This window comes from Erythranthe guttata, chromosome 14, assembly GCF_056151865.1.
Source record: "Erythranthe guttata isolate IM_541 chromosome 14, IM_541, whole genome shotgun sequence".
NCBI classification, from domain to species: domain Eukaryota; kingdom Viridiplantae; phylum Streptophyta; class Magnoliopsida; order Lamiales; family Phrymaceae; genus Erythranthe; species Erythranthe guttata.
Window position 1 is genome coordinate 17,890,944 of NC_142546.1, and position 20,154 is coordinate 17,911,097.

Sequence of the window (20,154 nt, forward strand, 5' to 3'; positions counted from 1 at the left end):
ATTTTTTTAATATTTGTATTTATTTCTATAATATTTTATATTATTATACATTATTTAAATAAAAATAACATATAAAAAATAATAAAAAAATAAAAAAATAAAAATAAAATAAAAAACTAATAATAATTCCGGCTCGCGAGCCGGCTCGCGAGCTGATGAACAACTAAAATCCGGCTCGAGCTCGGCTCGTCAGAAAGCTCGAGCTCGCGAGCTCGAACTCGAGCTCGAAAACCTCGAGTCCGAGTTCGAGCTTTTTACGAGCCGGCTCGTCGAGCTCACGAGTCGGCTCGGCTCGTTTACCACCCCTAGACTGACATGGCTCCCCCAACATTTCTTAAACCACCCCTAGCTCACCACTTCCTCAAACTAATAGTTTGTTAGAACTCTATCCGAATAACGTATCCAATGTATTATCTCATTAGAGTTTCTAACTATGTTTCAGGGGGTGAATATAATTATCGATACCACAGGGACCTTAAAGTTATTTAAGCATACCTCAGGGGTATGGTTGTAATTTACCCTAATATATAAAAAGATAATTAAAAAATTATGATGTATTAACAAATAATATTATGTTGACATAAATATTAATGGCGAATTGCATCTAACCCAATGACAATGGACTTAAATGCACATACAGTAGAACCTCGATAAATTAATAATCTCTGTTAAATAATATTTTTTCCCGGTCCCGACTCGGGGACTACGTATTAAATTAATAATTCGCTAAATTTATAAGATAATACACATTCAACAATACATATTTTATAGATCCATGAAAACTTAATAAATATAATTTTATTGTCATTTGTTTATTGTTGAAGTTCATGTCACCATCAGTCTCGTCCCTCGTGTTTCTTAACAAGATTAGAACTTCTGGTATAGCTTTCTCATAACTCAACAGAAAATTGTTCAATACCAAAATGTATTTGTTGGAAATAATAATAACAATAATTTATAAATTATTAACTAATATATAAATTGATAATTATTAATTTATCGATAAGTTAATATTTTTCTAAATTAATAGGTTTTGATGGTCTCAACTGTGTTAATTTATAGAGGTTTAACTGGATGTCCAGAAAAAGAAAAAAAAAATTGTTTCGCAAATAAAACCATCCTCGTATTTTTTGTCCAAAATACCCCTAATGATATAATTTACATCAATTTCTTCCATTATCCTATAACTCAACCAATATTTGAAAAAAAATATGTCACATTAACCCCCATATTTGCAATTGTTTGATTCTTTTCAGAAGATAACTTTTTTTTTTCTTAATTTATTTAGTCAGTTTTCGGTGTTGTCTTTTTTTTTTTTTTTTTTTGCTTTTCCTAAATTACTGTGCTAACAACAATATTATCGTCTCATATTGTCTGAGACAGTAATATTGAATGCCAAAACAATAATATTACTAATATTCAGTAATATTGCAGGTCAAGACGATAAAATAAATTAATTAATCCATTAATATTAATGTGTTAACAACAATATAACTGTCTCAGATAGTAATATTACTATCTGAGATAGTAATATTGCAGTTAGGACAATAGTATTAATATTAGCACAGTAATATTACTGTTTTTGACGTTGATATTACTGTATTTGACATTAATATTGCTATATTTGACAGTTATATTGATGTATGAGACACTAATCTTGCATGTGAAGACAATATTATTAATCAAAATAGTTTTTCGAGAAAAAAAAAAAGTCAACATCAGAGACCTATGGTGGCTGTCAGAATTATGGTCAAAATTGGTTAATTGATGAAATTGGGGCTAAATTAGAGTTTAAAGAAGTTGGAAAAAAAATTGATGTATATGAAAAAAAATTCTTATTATGAAATAAGTTTAAATGAAGTGAATATATTTGCAAGGAAAAAAAATAGTATATCATTTTTTTTTAATGAAGTGCCATTGTCGTGTATTTTCTTGCACTTTTCCCAAATATTAATAACACACAATATACAAAAGATTTGAATAAGATTGTTGGAACATCCTCCAATTATAGGCAATAAAAATTATGAAAAAGCTAGTAAACTATTTTTTTTTCTTTTATATGTTGTCTTATTTTTATATGTGAGTTTTAATTCTTTATTTTTAATTTTTATCGCACATAAGACATCAATAGTGGCCAAAGTCCAGGTTTACATGCCACATTTCCACATTCACCCTCATTTAAATCCTCTAAAAAATTTGTTCCCACTTATATAAGACTGCACTTTTGCGTATGGTACATTTTGTTCAAGTCTCTAAAATAATTTTCCAAATATTAAATTGTAATAACATATTCATTTATAACCTGAGTGGATGTTTTACTAGAATACCCGTATGGATGTTTTACTAAATACCCTTATAAGTCTTTATTATTACAATTTCTCCATGTTTATTTCAAATTCGATTGTTGGAACATTGTTTGGAACTGATAGAATAATCTTCCTTCTCATTTTGCTAATTTCTGAATTAGGTCCCAAATTTTCTTTATTGCTCATTTGTTTTTTGTTAATTCACTTATTTCGAACAAGCTTTGGCAATTTTCATCTATAATCTGCTATTTTTTACTTATTGTTGTCTGTCTCAAACTTTGAAATTTCTAGTTTGTTTGACATAAAGTTTTGCAAATAGTAGGTTTGTTACTTCTTTTAGTGACAATTAAAAGGGATTGTCACTTCTATTAGTGACAGTAAAATATGATTAAATGACAATAAAACGAGTTATTAGTGACAACATAAAAATGTTGTCACTCAATATATGTATTTAGTGATAACTTTTGATAGTATCACTCTCACTAATTCCATTTTTTTTTCTAGTGTTTATTTTAAAGCATGAAAAATAAAAACAAAAGACGAATATTTGGGGGTACTGAAGAAAAATTAAAGCAGCAGCACACACAGATTTTCTATAATTTTCACATGAGATTCACAGTATAATCATCTCTATATGCATACTGTGATTTTTGCTAAACTTGAGTATGCAAATCTGCTGCAAATAATATTTAATTCTTAAAAAATGATTCATATTTTCCTTATATGCTCTCTTTCATAAATACTAGACTTTCTCACTCATGCTACCACCCCACACATTCCACTGCAGCATCTGCAAACTTGTCTTGCTTTTTTTGTGGTTTTGTGTGAGCATATAGTGGAAAACAAAAATATTAAACCTATATATAGCATGTAACGGAAAATGCCTTCCATCAATGTGGACGTGCCGGAGTGGTTATCGGGCATGACTAGAAATCATGTGGGCTTTGCCCGCGCAGGTTCGAATCCTGCCGTCCACGTATTTTGAAATTTTACAAGTAAATTTATATAGGTTTTATGTAGGGGTGGAAATTGGAATGGAATTTCCAAATTTCGCCAATTCCAAATTTGGAACACTTTTTCTTTTTCATTCGAATTTTCGATATTCCGATTTTTCCAATTATTTTTTGAACGGAATTGAAATTACATATAAAATTATTGGAAATTCTGATTTCCGAACCGATTTTATTTCCGAAATATATATAAACATAATTCTTGCAAAACATGAATAGAAAAATAATTATGTTGTTTTTACAAGTGTTTACATTTCATCTTGTTGACCTTTGCTTTGGATTCTTGTATTTTGGCGGAAAATTATGAAAATATTAGATAAAAAGGCTAAAAAATGGATTTAAGAATTTAAGAATTAATGTAATTTCCGAAATTTCCGATTTGGGAACAAAAAAATTAAGAATTAATGCAATTTCCGAAATTTCTGAAATTCCGCCGATTCTGAGGTATTCAGAAATTGAAATGGATTTTTAAATTTCGATTTTTTTGGAACGGAAATTGGAACCTATTTTTAGCTTCCGAAAAAATTTGAAAATTTTCGAAAAAAACATTCCCGATCCATTCGATCCGATTTTCACCCCTAGTTTTATGTTATTTCATTTTGAGCTCTATGCATTTTTGGTCATATTATGGAACAAAGTTTTCATTTTACCATGCGACTATAGTTTTTATCTTTTTTTACTTTTCATGAATATTCTAGATTTTCGTATTCGATTGTGATTTTTTGAACACGTTCGACTACAAAATTGTAAAGTATGTAATTGTTTGGTACAAACCTGACATAAACCCAAAACCCGAAAGAATAGACGAGCCGAGCGAGCCTATAACCAATAAACTCGGATAGAAGAATATTTTTTGGGACTTTTTGGGTATATGAGTTTTTATTTGGGATTTTTTAGTATTTTCCATAAAAAGAATGATATTAGTTATAAATACTTGTTGTTAAATGTTAATTGGAATTTAGATTTTGTTAGTTGTAATGTTGTTATTGGAATTTGGATTTCGTTAGAAGTAATGTTGTATTTGGTATTTGACAACGTCCTTAAAAACAGGACGGCTAAAACAAATACCTTAACTTTCTCACTTCAATACCTTGTAGTTGAATACTTTATTTTGACAAATTTTTTTCAAAATTTTCTTGGATTAATACCACAAAGTACAAAGACTCCCCTAATGAATATTACTTATACAAAATAAGTCAAAATAACTATTCACTAGTTGAAAACCAAGAAAAGAAAAGAAAAAACCCTCCCCCAACCACAACTCGGCCGACGCGACGCCACATGCTCCACCGTAAACCATGACTAAACCCCAACCAGACAAGGAACCAAATAGATTTTCAAATTTTATTTTTAAAACTCTTTGAAATCTCTTTCAAAGGTTGTTAATTAGCCAATATAGGAAAATTGTTAGAGAAATATGTATGTTGAGCATTGAATGTTGATTAATTGTTGATGAATTGTCTTGATTTGGTCGAATTTTTCTTAAATTTGGTATTAGGTTTCGCATGTGATTTTCAGCCTGTATTTGTCGAATTCTGAGCTAAATTCGACATGTGTCGAAAAATGATGATGGGTTTGAAAGAAAAACTTGAAAATTGACTTCCAAACTTAAAAAAAAAAAAAACATGAATAAATACTTGGGTAAATTCCACTTTACCCCCTCGTACTCTGCCTGAGAGTCACTTTACCCCCTCGTACTCTCAATTTTATCGATTTACCCCCTTGTACTTGTACAATTTCCCAATACAGCCCTTTTCTTCATTTTTTGTCAATTTTGACTCTAACGCCATTTGGTCAACTCTGTAAATTACAAAATTGCCACTGCCTATAACGCGTCGTTTCTCCTCCTTCAATATTGTCATTTCTTCTTCTCCCACCAGTTCCCCTTCCAAGATATCCCCAAATTGAACCCCTAACTTAGTAAAAATCAAGACCAAAAAATTGATCGATTCCACCCAGTGCAAAGAAAAAAATATATGAATGTGTGAAACTTTCTCTTTTCTAATCTCGAGAGTCAAAATCGAAAAAATTCAATATTTACGTCAATATTTTGACTCTTGACCAAATGGCGTCAGAGTCAAAATCGAAAAAAGTTGATGAAGAGGGTTGTATTGGGAAATTGTACAAGTACAAGGGGGTAAATCGACGAAATTAAAAGTACGAGGGGGTAAAATGGTTTTTGGGCAGAGTACAAGGGGTAAAGTGGAATTTACCCTAAATACTTTAACGGGTTCTTGTTCCATGTAAACTGGCACTTTGTTGTCTAATGACTCCATTTTGTGAATTTTGTAAGGTTTTAATTTCCTTGAATTTTGAGATCTTTTAGAAGATTTGTGAAGAAGAAGAAGGGTGTGACCGTGTGAGAGTATTGTGTTGTGGTATTGAACAAAGGAAAAATATTTTTTTTTTATGTTTGTGTGGTATTGATCTTCATTAAAGATATTAGCATTATTACCTATTTATCATATATTTTTTTATTTTATTTTATTTTAATGGTATTGAAAAGAAAATGAATTGGTATTTGTTTTAGCGCAAAAAAAAAAAAAAAATTGATAATCCAATAAGAATTGTTAACTTTCACCAACTATTTTGAATCTAGCCTTCGTGACTACAAAATTTGGCTCTATAGATATAATAAATTCTATATTAACCAATATGTTTCTTGATTGGTCATCAACTTAGGCTCTGTTTGATAACATTAAGCAATGAATGCTGAATGCTGAATACACATCTGAATGACTAAGAGTTATGCCTGGATACTGAATGCTGAATCATTAAGCTCATTTGATGGCTGAAGTTATGTCGTCTGAATAATATTATTTTACTGTTATATCCTTGGTCAAATACTGTAGTATTTGTTAATGAGTAACATATATGTATAAATATAATTCCTTTAGCATGATTAACTTAATCAACAAATTATGAAATTTCGGCAAACATCTCTATATGTATTAAAATATCAAGTATTTAACATTATTATAATATAAATACGAAATATAGAAGCCAAACAAATTTAAAAAGTAATCTCTAAGCAACTAAAGGCGGTAATAGTAATACTTATTAACTTAAAACATGAAAATATACTAAATTCACTAAAATTGACAAGAATAAAATATATTCCAATTACCTTTTATTTTAATACATAATTTGACTTTATTAAGATAAATGAAAGAAAAAAGGATAGAACTTATTTATGGAGTAAAAAAGTTGGAAGTTGTGCAATGGTAATTTTGTTAAAGAAGAAAAGTGGTAGTGTGTTGGGCTATGACATGAGGTTAATGTGGAAATATATGAGTTTATTAAAGGATAATTATGAGCAAATTTGCTTCAGATGTAGCACTTGTTCGGTCAGCACCAACTTTTGGACTGAATAGTTAAGAGCATTTTGGAACCATTCAGTCATTAATATCAAACGCACTTAATATTCCAATTGCTTACCGATTCAGCAAATTAGTGATTAAGAGGCTCATTAAGAGCAATCAAACAAGGCCTTAGACTAAATTGAAAGAGTCGGCAATTGTATAAAACTGTGACTTAAATTGGGGCCAAGCGGATTCCGGGGACTGTGCATTCAACGTAAACAATCTCCCGTTTCTGGCACAACACACTGCTACATTATGCCGCTTGAAATTTGTGCTCTCAACTCCGAATTCAAGCTCGTAATATTTCACCTTTTTCAACGAATCCTCTCTCAAATTCGATCGTATCAATTCGCCTTTTATATCCATGCTTTTTCCCGATTTGGTGATTTTCCGAACGACAGCTTCTCCCACCTCCTCAGCTCCTCCGAATGCCTCAATCCTGAAAATAATTTTTTTTTGTCGAATATCATGACGTATTATTCAACTTTACATAATGTCATAAAGGGGGCCGTGTGTGCATGCATATTTTTCAGAAACATGTATTGTTCTACGATTATGTGGAAATTACAACAAGATGAAAAAAAAATAAAAGGTATGCTGCTTTCGCATTTGACGTTCGATGAATCGAATTTTTGGCAGTATGAGCCGATTAACCACTGCCAAAGAAGATAGATGATTCTTTTCTAGATTCATGAGAGCAATTTGGGAATACATTTTTTCTCAATACGAGATTTTATTTAAGATTAGGAATTATAAGAAATACAGTTTTCCGATTGGTATGTCAGTTATACACTTTCCAGTCATCATCCCAGTAATCTTGTTCAAAAGACGAAAATTTCATAGTCCCCTTACTGAAATTATATACTATCTATATCCCCATAATCAAATGCTCGTTTATGCTTGTCTTGCGTGGTAGTTGCGTGGTAGTGAGAAAAACACACACAAGAAAAAATAAATATACGAGCTTCGAATCTAATTCAAGTCCTGTTTATCTTTCTTTCTCTTGATGGCACCACATAATTTCATAGACTACAAATCAAATTATAGATACAAACGAGTGAAAACTGAAAACACTGATTTTATACAGAATTCGGGAAATTCATTATATTTCTACCTATCCATATCAAACTTTTACTCACTCTTCTGGACTACTACCGAATTTAAATTAGCCACTCCGACGGACATATTTACCCTTGCATAAAAGGACCAATTGTAGCTTAATAATTTAGAATGAAACGAAATACATTTGCCAATTACGCAGTTTCGAATCAATTATAATGCATTTCAAATAAATCATGAATGCGACGAATTAGAAGCGCTTACGAGAAATCAATGGAAACAGGTGACACAATGACACTAACGTTGAGCTCTCCGGTCGATCCCGGCGGGCCGAACGCCACCGCTGGCTCATTCAAACTCCTCCGCCGCCCTCCACCACCGCCCAGAGGAGGAGGATCCAGCGACCTCTCTGCCTTTCCGGCGGCTCTATACAACACCGTCTGATCCCCCAACCAATTCTCCGGGTATATAAACTCTGCTTCCAAAATCGAAACCCTAATTTTAATTTATCGGAAGAAAAATAGTAACAAACAAAATGAAAAAAAAAAAAAACCCAATATATTCAGAGTAGCAGCAGCACTTACTGACCGAATCCTTCGTTCGTATCTATGTAGCGGCTGTATCCACCGACCGGATAAAGAGCATCGAGCTTGAGATTCCGAGCAGCCTCCGGCGAAAAACCTAGAAGGAAGCTGGTTACCCCGACGAAATTGGCGCCGACGGCCAGTAGAGAGGCGGCGGAAACTCCGGTGAGAAGGCGGCGCCGGAATACGGACTGGAGCGAGCCGAATTGGTCGGCGGGCGGCGGGAGATTCTGTTTGCCGTCGTCGGAAGATTGGGTGGCGTATGTGCGGTGTGTGAAACTGGGTTTGGCCGTTAGGGAGAGATGTTGAGCGGCCATCAACATATTTGGAATTAATGGGTGAGTTGGGAATTTGAATTTGGTGGCATTGTAATTGTAAAGAAGATGGTGTGTGGTTGTTCTGGATTTGGGTATCCAGTAGTTCTGGACTCGTGGTTCATATTTCACTATACCATTATACCTCTAATATAAAAGTAAAGTTAATTTAATATTTATGATTGAAAATTAAAAAATATGTAATATCCATGCTGCGGCGATACGCGGATACGGACACGGCGATATGGCATTTCTGAAAAACTAGGATACGGACACGTGGGGGATACGCATAAGTATAAAAAAATATAGTGGTATATTTATAAATTATAAAAAAATAGTGGTACATTTATAAGTTGTAAAAAAATATTTATAGTCGCCAAATCGCATAAGAGAACCGCTCGCCCTTGCTGCTCATGTTCGTGGTCGCCCTTGTCGCTCTCAAAGTAGATGGAAGGAAATGTGTATTACAGAGAATAGAAAATAAGTATTTTTTTTTTATTATGAATTTCTCTTAAAACATAAGAGCCGTGTCCCAACTTTTTTAAAATTACGGACACTGCCCGATATGGGTGTCCTACTTTTAGCGAAATTACGACACGGGTATTCGAGCTGTGTTCGGGCGTGTCTAAGTGTTCAAGTATCGGATACGGGGACTCTTCACCTTCTAAAAGTGTCCGTGCAGCATAGGTAATATCTATTCCATATATATCAAAACAACACGTTCACAAACAAACCGGCGATTCCCGCTCCTTGACAGTAGAGTATCGTTTCATCGTAGTGGGAATTTTGACACCGGAAATTATGAGCTGATTGTATGAGCAGGAAAGCGGCGTTACAAAATATACACAGTGGTTTTCATGGTTTTCGCAATTTGTGTAAATTTCATATTATCGTGGGTTGATTACTTGGTAAATAATTTTAAAATGTATGCACATGTTTTGTTTGCTCGACCGTTATGTTGTTTATCCGAGCAAGAAAGCGACTTTGCAATTATACATAGTGGTTTTCATGTTTATACAACGGTAGTAAATATTATTTTCTCACATGTCATATAGCTACTGTATGTTTCATATTATCATAATTGGATCATCTTTTTTTTTTCTCGTTAGTAACATGAATGAACAGATACAACATATAAATTTATATATATTTACAAAGTTTTACATCCTTTAATTTCTTCGATTATTGTTTGTGTAGTACATGGATTTCATTGTGACCCTTGTGTTGAGGTTTAGAGGAATTGGTGCAATAGAGGATTCCAGGTGATTGTATCCCAACGCAACCGCGCAACCGATTGTAACATTGGTCGAACACTATAGTGCAGCCGTCGTTAGTGAACAACAAAACGTTGTAAGCATGTAGCCAGACAACAACAAGAGATTGTTGAGCGCGGAATGAGCTAACTTAATTAAACATAAAGGCCAAGATTTTTCTGGTGGTACTGAGGAGTTTAGGAAGTCGCTTGTGAAGTTTTCGGTGGACATTACTTTTGAATATGTGTATTTGAAGACAACTGATTAATGTAGATTAAATGATGACAAGCAATGCACATGGAAGATACATTGGTTTGTAGACAGGTCTAATAATCACTTCTACATTTGTAAGTTCAACAACAATCATAGATGTGGCATGTTTTTCGGAAATGCTAGTAAGAAGCGGTTACTTCAGATGTAATCATGGACCTTATTGATGGTTATATTCGAGCGATGTCGGCCATTACTCCTCGTCGAATTCAAGCATAGATAAATGAAAATTATGGGCTTGACATAACATACTATGTGTCGTGGAGATCTACCTATGGTGGGAGGGACAAGATTTTTGGCGATCATGGTTTCATGTTCGTACCTCCAGGCATATTTTCGAGAAGTTGAGCGTGCAAATCCAGAAAGTGTTTTCCATCTTGAAATCGATGAGGTGAAAAATATCTTTTGTCGATGTTTTTGTCGTTTGCTGCTTGCTTGTAAGGCTTCAAATTATGTCGTCCCATCGTTATGATTGATGGTACATTTTTTAAGGGTAAGCATGAAGGAATTCAACTAAGTATTGTGGGAAAAGATGGTGACGGAGGTAATTTTCATTGGTTGATCATTAGTAGTTAGTAATTATTTACAAGATTATGATATAAATATTACATTTCATGTAATGTACGTGCAGGTATATTCCCGATCGCGTTCGCAATTGTTAGTGAAGAGACAGACGACAACTGGGATTGGTTCTTATAACAATTTAAGGTTGCTACAGGGATGGACATAACGCTAGCCTTTTGATACAAAACCTATAGAACTTGTTACGAAACCCAATACCTTACGGGGAAGCAACATCGAAACATCCAAAAAAAACAAGGAATTAAAGAGGTAGAACGGCGACCCGTTGCTTATAAAGAAGCAAGAACCTTGACATGTGAAGACGCAATAATCGATTGTGAAAGATCGATTTATAAGTTGGGATGAACGCACCGAATGCTTCGATATGTTCTAAAAGTTCTTAAAGAAATAGAGAGAATAATCTCAAATATTCATTCAAATTCCGTCCATTCAAATAAGCCAAATCGGCAACATATTTATAAGACCTAAAAAGACTCATTTTTCATAAGGAAAATGACTCCTACCTAAACTATAATAAGGAAACTTATAAAAAGCAAATCGTAACAATAAAAGAACTCTAAAATAATAAAAAAAAACAATAAAACCTAAAATAAAAACGTGCATAACTAAATTAAATAACTTGATTTCAAGTCGAGTTCCCGACCACTCTTGTAAACTCGCGTAGACATTTGGCTGTGTACGTGCAGACACTTAAAGCTTGATTTCGACAACGTTCCACTTCGAATCTCTCTTTGCTCAAAACACGAAAGTTGTATATCTTTCAGTTGGCGTTATGCAGCAATTAAAATCACTTTAATTGGACATCAAATGAGAGTGTTATAATTCCAATGGTGAAACTGCCAAGATAGGCGAGAATCTCGGATCGATGGAATTCGGCTTGTCCAACGAACTCTCCTCTTCTTTTTCTTCCAATTCCTCTACAAGGACCCTTTAAAGGCCTGATTCAAGCCTTTATTCCTCAATTCCAATACAAACTGCTTCATGAATATCACTCGCTTTCTCTTCTTCCAAATTTTCATCTCTGAGCTTGCCAGGATCGTATCACCTTTGTTTCGGACAGAAACTACGTCATTCTTGAAGGGGTCAAGAACTTGTTCCCGGAGTGTGTGCATGGATTCTGTTACAAAAATTTAACTTTGAATCTCATAGATAAATTTATGGGTGCTACCAAGAATCATCGGAAGGCAGTCCTTAAACAGTTTGAATATTGTGCATATGCTGCTACTAAACCAGAATTTGACAGGGTTGTGGAGAAGTTGAGAGCAACGGGAGGATTCAAGGTTTGTAAATTTCTTTCAGATGCCCCTAAAGATAAGTGGTCCAATGTTTATTTTGTGGTACAGCGGTATGACCAGATGAAATCAAACGGATGTTAATCATGGAATTCACAAATTAGGATGAGCAGATTACTTCCGATAACGAATTTGATTCACAAAAAGGACAACATAAATTGTTCAACAAAGCCAACATAGTTTTTGCAAAATATGAATAGAAAAACAGTTCAAAAAAGCCAACATAACAAATAAAAAAACAGTTTGCAAATGTTCCTATGATCTAAAAATATAAAGTATCATAATTGGATATTTATATCTTTGATATAATATATATCATAATTATTTTATACAAATATAAATTATATATATATATATATATATATATATATATATATATATATATATATATATATATATATATATATATATATATATATATATATTGATCCGGAAGGAATCCAGTCCCAAAATAGCAAGGCCTCATTTGGCCCAAATTAAAATAATATACTATAAAACCTTCCCAAGCAGGCCCAACGGGGAGAATGCCAAGGCCCAAATACTCCTCACCTCCTTAAGCTACCGAGGAGACTAATGTCCAAGGATTAAGGACCGGTCACTCGCTCGTGCGAAGGGGGCACGAGGGTTCCACCAGGGGGCTTTTAGCGGCTATAAAAGGCATCGCATTAATTACAGTTGACAATCATTATTTATGCCTGCACCTAGGGATGAGTTCGGGACGGGAATTCGGGATTTTCGGGATTCGAGATAGAAATTTTAAATCCAATCTCGTCCCATACTATTAAATCCCGGTATATCGGTATCCCTAAATATTTCGAGAATCCCATATTTTGCCTAAAAACTAAGAAATATTGCATTTTTTTTTCATTAGTATTATTTTTTACACTATACCAACTTGAATATATTATATATATACTATTGTTCTTGCACTATTTATTTTTACCACAAAACTTGAAACAAATAAAATTTAAAAAAATTAAAAATAAGTTGAAACAATATTTTATATTGGATTTCTCATCTCCTTGACAATATATATATATATATATATATATATATATATATATATATATATATATATATATATATATATATATATATATATATATATATTTTGTGTTTTTATTAGTTTTTTTTCTTTTTTTCCTAATTCAAGATTAAAATATCCCGATTGGGATTGAACCAATTCCCGAATCCCGATCCTGTATTTGTTCCTAATCCCGATCCCGAATCTCGTAATCCCCAATTCCCGAAGTTTTAGTCCCAAATAGTAAAATTCCGATCGGGACGGAACGAGATCCCAAATCCCGATCCCAAATGCACAGCCCTACCTGCACCGGCGCATTAAATACCCTGACACCGACATTTAATGCTCGAATGACTGAAGACCGTCGTTGATAAAAAGCTCCCCAAGTCAGGCTGATCCGGGAAATCCGGAGAGGGGTTGTCATAGCCGTCCCAAGGGGAATGATGTTTAACGCCGTTCGGCAAAGGCGGGAAAGCAGTCGTCCCGCCTACGCGCCCGACTTTTATGCAAGGCTCAGGTTAGAACATTATAAATACCAGTTCACATCTACCAGGTAACACAGAAGAAAAACTCTTAATCTACATTACTCCTAAAATTACTCCAAATCACTGACTTGACCGTTAGAGTGCTAACTCCGGCGTCAGTCCATTTTATTCTTGTGCAGGATAAATTGAGCACAATAGAGGCTAAGTTCCGGGCTCACAAACTGCTCTACAATGATTCCAAATGTGGTTTTAGGCGGATCATATATATATATATATATATATATATATATATATATATATATATATATATATATATATATATATATATATATATATATCGGATCGGATATTGGAACTTCCGGCAATTTTATATACAATTCAAATTCCGTTAAAAAACTAATAAGAAAAATCTGTAATCAGAAGTTTGGAGATCAAAATTAAAAAAATGGTTCCAAATTCGGATATTTTCATATCGGAACCAACAGAATTTGGAAATTCCGTTTGAGTTTCTACCCTTAATTCATTAGATACTAATGGTATACTTGGAGCATGTTTATTGTTCGGCTACACTTATAAGCTATTCAAAATATCTTTTAAGATATTTAAGAGCTTATAAGCTATTAAGAGGCTGTTTGGCTAAGCTTATAAGATGTTAAAAGGAGCTTATAAGATGTTTTAGAGCTTATAAGCTCTTCCAAAGTGTTTGATAATTTTTTTAAAAAAGATCTTAATTTTTTTTAAATAAGCTTTTGGAGACCAAATAAGATCTTTTTAAATAAGTACATCTACCCCACCTTTTTATTTAAGATCTTATAATGAGTAAAAATAGGAAATAAGCTCATTATCCAAACACTCTAAAAAATTAATCATAAAAATAAGATGTAACAGCTTATCAGCTCTAAAAACATCTTATCAGATGTAAGAGCTTATCAGTTGTTTAGAATAAGCTTACCCAAACACCCTCTAAATATTGTTTGGTTTATTTTTAGGAAAGGTCTTTTAAAACAAATAAACATAAGCTGCGGAGCTTATAAGTTGTTTTTAAACTTACACCCACTCTTTTTTATTTAAGATTCTATTTGCTTATGTACTAAAATAGTTAAAATACAAAATTACCCACAAATACTTTATTATATTACATGAATACTAATATTAATATATATATATATATATATATATATATATATATATATATATATATATATATATATATATATATATATATATATATATATATATATATATATATATATATATTAAGATTAATACTTATTCAAAAAAATATTAATTATTATTTAAAATATAGTTATAAGAATTATCAGAATAATTATAAAATAAATTATTCTCTATTGATAGTTTATATGTATATGAAAATACCCAAATATTCGTAGTATCTCAACAATAAATTACAGTTATTAACAAAAATAAGATTTTTTTCTTATACTAATATATTGACGGGGCAAAAAAAATGAAACTTTCATAGACATGTAACACATGTTTCTTTAACATACTTTATTACAATTAATTTTATTTGAAAATAAAGTCAAATGTCATATAAAGATAAGAAGAATATTAGTTTATTTGACGTATAATTAAATATTATTTTTTTATTTGAAACTAAAGTAATTTGTTAATATTACTATTTAACTTTTTACGTCAAAAGAGCATGTATTATATCATTTAAAACGGGGATCTCGTTAAAACCTTGTGTGGCCTCCAAAAGTGTAACCCTTATATGCATGATGAAATTCAGCAACAAAAGTGTAACCATACGAACCTGCAGAAATAACATATACATATTCATTTTCATACACAAATTGCATATTGATTTTGTTCTCCTTGTGCATTCCTTCACTCCGTTTCCAACTCATATTTTTTAAATCAATGGGAGGGATCACCGTAATAGCTGGTAATCGAAGAAGAAACTGAAGATTCTTACAATCTGGTGACGACAATTTGTAGAATGCGTTGAGAGAAAAAAACTCTATTTTTATTTATTTATTTATTTAGAAATAAGGTAATGAATTGTGTAACGGGTGGGTTTTTTGTTCTAAGATACTAATATTTGGGTGGAATTGGTGAAAGGACGGAAATGCCTTTAAGTTGACATAGACATGAGAAAACCGGTGAAAAAATACGTCGGAAAATCCTATTTGGGACAAAGTGCAACTATAACGATATTTGGATAGGTGATAGTCTCATTTTCGAGTTAATGCAAAAACGAAAATTTTCTAAGGGCGATATGCATTTTGTCCTCTTAAAAATTAAAGGGCTCTAGACGAAATTTTGCCTATTTGTTTTGTTCTTTTCCCTAAAGTCGTAGGCATTACATTTAAAAAAATAAATGCTCAACAACAGGTCAACGTGAACTTGAATATTAAAGTCTTTATATATACATTCTTAAAAAAATGTATTATGAGCCGGTCTTCGATTATTGAATGTCCAGTTCCACCAAATATGGCGGCGCCACCATGTTCATATTGTCAACGGCGACTTCACATTTAACCACCAACTCGTTATACCCATGCAGTAATTGCATTATTTTTATTTTATTTTTAATGAAAGACTAGGATAAAAAGTAGTGCAGCAACTTGTACAAGTGAATCTACAAATTACTACAATATTACCAAAAGAACGGTTACCAATGTGTTCGGTACAATATTAGTACCGCATCACTATATTGCGGTACTGTAGCAGTATTGAATTTCTAATACCACGATAATACTGTACCGTAACGAACATTATATTTTATAAATTAACTACCATTTTATATGTACCGCACCGCATCATCCATTAAAGCTAAAATATTTCTGCCAATTTCTATTTGTAGAATTGGGATTATCCCTCCTAATGAGCTTCCTATTTCATATTTTTGTGACGGTAACTTTCTTTTATAATGTATCTCATTTTTTTTCTGATTTACAAAAAAATCGATAATTTTATTGGTTTGACGGTTGACCAGATAATTTTGGACCGTCTGTTCTGCATATGTTATTCTATTTTTGATAAATTTTATTTTTTGGCAGTTGATATTCGTCAGGATGTAGCATTTTGCCTAAAATTATTTATCTACCGGTTAGATTTTTTATCGATAGACATTTTGAGGTTGCAGCCCAACCCCACCTTCATCGGAGGTCTTTCTTTTTTAAAACATAAAAAAAATTGACTTAACTAAACTCCAATGTATATATAGTTTAATAAGTATCATGTAATAATGCTATGGTAGAATACTGCCATAGGTTAATCAAAAAAAAAAAAAAGAATACTGCCATAGGTAGTCACGGTAACCATGATTTGTTTTGCAAGTAAAATACATGTGAACTGTTCATATTATATTATATATATATATATATATATATATATATATATATATATATATATATATATATATATATATATATATATATTCCTACTTTGTCAGCTTGCTTGTCTTCATTATTTTTTTGTTTCCATTCACGATGCCCTTTCAACTCTTACGCTTACAATCTACGGATTTCCAGCTCTAAAGCCAATTAAGGTGCTGCATTTTTCACTATTTTTTTTTTGTTTTCAAATTTTCCCTATGTTGAATCCTTCGAAAAATGGTAACAAATCCCTTTCCCCAACCGCCCATCTGCCTAAATTAAAGAAAAACAAACAAAGAGAGAAGCTGAGAGGAAACTTGTAAGTTTTTGCACACCATGTGTTCGATGAAATGCGTAGCTGAGTTTGTCTGTGTGGTTTGTTTCTAGAGTTGATTGGTTCTGAAAATTTTGGTTTCTTGATTGTGGCTTGCAAAAAGCATGGCGAGATTAGGGAGGATAATGGGGTGGCTTCAAATCATGTTGGGTGGGCTTGTAATTATCGCCAGCATATCGACATTATTCATGTTCTACTCTGCTGGTTTTTTCCTTCACAACGACGACATATGCCGGCATTTCTACGGCTCGAACAAGTTCAACAACGTTGTGAACTACGAAAACAACTTTGATCTCGCCGCACTCACTTCCCGTGTCGAGGAAGTGCTGAGCAAGTTGGAAACTCTTCAAGACAAGCTCGAATCCACCGTTCAAGAAATGGACAAGAACAAAGATAAACTCCACAGAAGCAACATTTCAAGATTGGAGTACAAGAGATTCTTGGAGATCGAGGTGATTAGGCCACTCTACAATGCCCACATTGCCCTCCGGCAAATTCGCCTGCCGAAAATCGATCCCAACAAAAACGAAACCCTCGTCGAGGACCCTCTAATCAACACTTTCGTAGTCGAAGAGATTCGGAAGTACATAACCCCCAAGGAGAACCGAGCGGGCAAGATCAACATATACGGTACGGAAAAAGTGTACAACACAATCGGTCACGCTTGCGTGACGATGAAAACCGAATTGGAGGAGTACATGGATTACGATGTCGGGTCGTACTGTAAAGACGATTGGATTTTCGGGCAAAAGCTCATGATTCGCGGGTGCGACCCGTTGCCTAGGAGAAGATGCTTGACTAGAGCCTCTAAACTCTACTTAAGGCCTTACTCGATAAACGAGTCCCTCTGGAGAATACCCGAAGGAAGAAACGTGAGGTGGAGCAATTATCAATGCAGAAACTTCGAGTGCTTGTCTAGCAAAAACACGAAAAGGGGTTACTCCAAGTGCACCGGTTGTTTCGAAATGGAAAAAGAAAAGCTCAAATGGGTAACGACCAACACTTCTTTACCGATCGATTTTTCAATTAAAGACGTATTAGCAGTAAAACCAGGGGAAGTAAGAATCGGGCTCGATTTCGGTATCGGAACGGGTACTTTCGCTGCAAGAATGAGGGAGGAGAATGTGACTATTGTATCCACGGCGTTGAATTTGGGGGCCCCGTTTAGTGAGACGATTGCTCTAAGGGGGTTGATTCCTCTGTACGTAACTTTGAACCAACGGCTGCCTTTCTTCGATAACTCGATGGATTTGATCCACACCGCTGGATTTATGGACGGTTGGATCGATTTGCAGTTGCTGGATTTCATATTGTTCGATTGGGATCGGGTTTTGAGGCCCGGTGGATTGCTGTGGGTCGATCGGTTCTTTTGTAAGCGGAAAGATTTGGATGATTACATGTACATGTTTTTGCAGTTCAGGTATAGAAAACATAAGTGGACAATTGCTGCCAAGTCTGACGACGAAGTCTTTCTCTCTGCATTGCTCGAGAAGCCTCCGAGATCTTTGTAATATTCCGAGATGAGTATAATTTTCCATATTTTTTTTTTAATTTGGTTTCGTTATAACTTATAGGTATAGATAGTGAGGACGTTTTGAATTCGTTTTCTTCTCTTGTATTCGAGGACTAATTAACTGCATATGTTTTGCATCTATATGTTTTGCAGAACAACATAACAAGTATAACAAGTATTTGATTTCTTTGATTATGTTAATGAGTTGTCCTTGAATATGAAATATTATGGTTCTTTGTGATGAATGCTTGAATGTTAAGCTTATGATTCCTTTTACCTAGGGGTACAACATTGTTGTTAAGAGATCACTCGTAGTGGCGAAGCTAGGATTTTATTACCGCGGGGTGGGGCAAATGTACATTAAAAATAACGTAAAAAAAAAGTTAATGACAATAATGATTGTTTTAAAAGTGGTGAGTGTAAGATTTTGTTACAGGGTAGGTTTAAATTTTCGGGAGTTCGAGCGCAGAGCCCTCGAAAAAAAATTTAGGATTTTGTTTTTTTTAGTGATAAAACCAGAAGATAGGAAAAGAAAAAAAAAAACTTTTAGGACTTGTTTTGAATTAATTTGATTTTTTGGTGGACTAAATTAGAAAAATTAGGTGAACTAAATAAATATAAAGATATAATATAGTGGAATGTTTTTCAATTGAGAATGGAGTCGTCCTCGATTTCGAGCTACAATTCGTAACTTCCTAACCCAACCTGTTACACGCCTTTATTATTTTTGTTTGTTTTCTTCAGTTAAATACAATTAGTTTTATTTTTAACATAAACTCAATTGTTAAAAATTATAAAAGCACAATACAAAACAATAAATTATAGCCATGATGCCCCTAGCTCTACACTGACTTCCCCACTGATCACTCGTTTATGTTTATAAAATATTACATAAGCCTAGACCGATTTTTTTTTTTTTTTTTTTTTGAGATGGTAATTCAGTTTAGTTTGGTAGATCCTCGGATTTGCATTGAACAAGAGGAAGATTTTCTGTTAGTCGATCCTACACCACAAGTGCAATTAAGTAAAGTATAGGGATAAACCGATCTATTACCACGAACAATAAGTTCAAAAACAAAATAATAATTTATTTCCAACGCTCAAGTTAGAGATCACTAGTATAATTAACATATTTTAAAGTTTAAACAAATAAAGGTATTGAGGTGTTTATAGTTAATGATTGGAGAATCTCTTTAGTAGCTTATGTGTAAAATTCATTCATTTACTTTTTGAGTTTTCACTATGGTTGACTATGGTTTCATTTTACCCAACGATTAATTCATTTTCGACCTATAAAATAGGTTGATAGTCAACCACTAACCACCGCCGGCTGATTTAAGTTGGGTTGACCACTGATAGTGTCTAATCAATCCATTTATAGTTGAATCGGTTGTTAGATGGTAATATGCTAAAAGTCTGTTG

At 33.2% G+C, this 20,154-nt stretch overlaps 2 protein-coding genes and 1 non-coding gene across 4 annotated transcripts; 2 read left to right on the forward strand and 1 right to left on the reverse strand.

The window, feature by feature from the left end:
• Positions 1-3,201: 3,201 nt before the first annotated feature.
• TRNAS-AGA (transfer RNA serine (anticodon AGA)) lies at positions 3,202-3,283 on the forward strand. The gene has a single exon. It is a non-coding gene; the product is annotated as a tRNA-Ser (tRNA).
• A 2,553-nt stretch (positions 3,284-5,836) lies between these two features.
• Positions 5,837-8,767, reverse strand: LOC105967361 (Photosystem II reaction center PsbP family protein). Of its 2 annotated transcripts, none has more exons than XM_088813797.1 (4): positions 8,326-8,767; positions 8,002-8,212; positions 6,807-7,117; positions 5,837-5,993 (listed from the first exon to the last, which is right to left on the reverse strand). In XM_088813797.1, the coding sequence occupies exons 1-3, from the start codon at positions 8,642-8,644 to the stop codon at positions 6,808-6,810; spliced, it is 840 nt and encodes a 279-aa protein (XP_088669923.1). In that variant the 5' UTR covers positions 8,645-8,767; the 3' UTR covers positions 5,837-5,993; position 6,807. The 2 variants fall into 2 exon arrangements, with proteins under 2 accessions (XP_088669923.1, XP_088669922.1); XM_088813796.1 differs by having other exon boundaries at positions 8,002-8,232; positions 8,322-8,755.
• Positions 8,768-16,962: 8,195 nt separating this feature from the next.
• LOC105967362 (S-adenosyl-L-methionine-dependent methyltransferase) lies at positions 16,963-18,926 on the forward strand. The gene has a single exon (XM_012991963.2). The coding sequence runs from the start codon at positions 17,324-17,326 to the stop codon at positions 18,728-18,730; it is 1,407 nt and encodes a 468-aa protein (XP_012847417.2). The 5' UTR covers positions 16,963-17,323; the 3' UTR covers positions 18,731-18,926.
• The last annotated feature ends 1,228 nt before the right edge of the window (positions 18,927-20,154 follow it).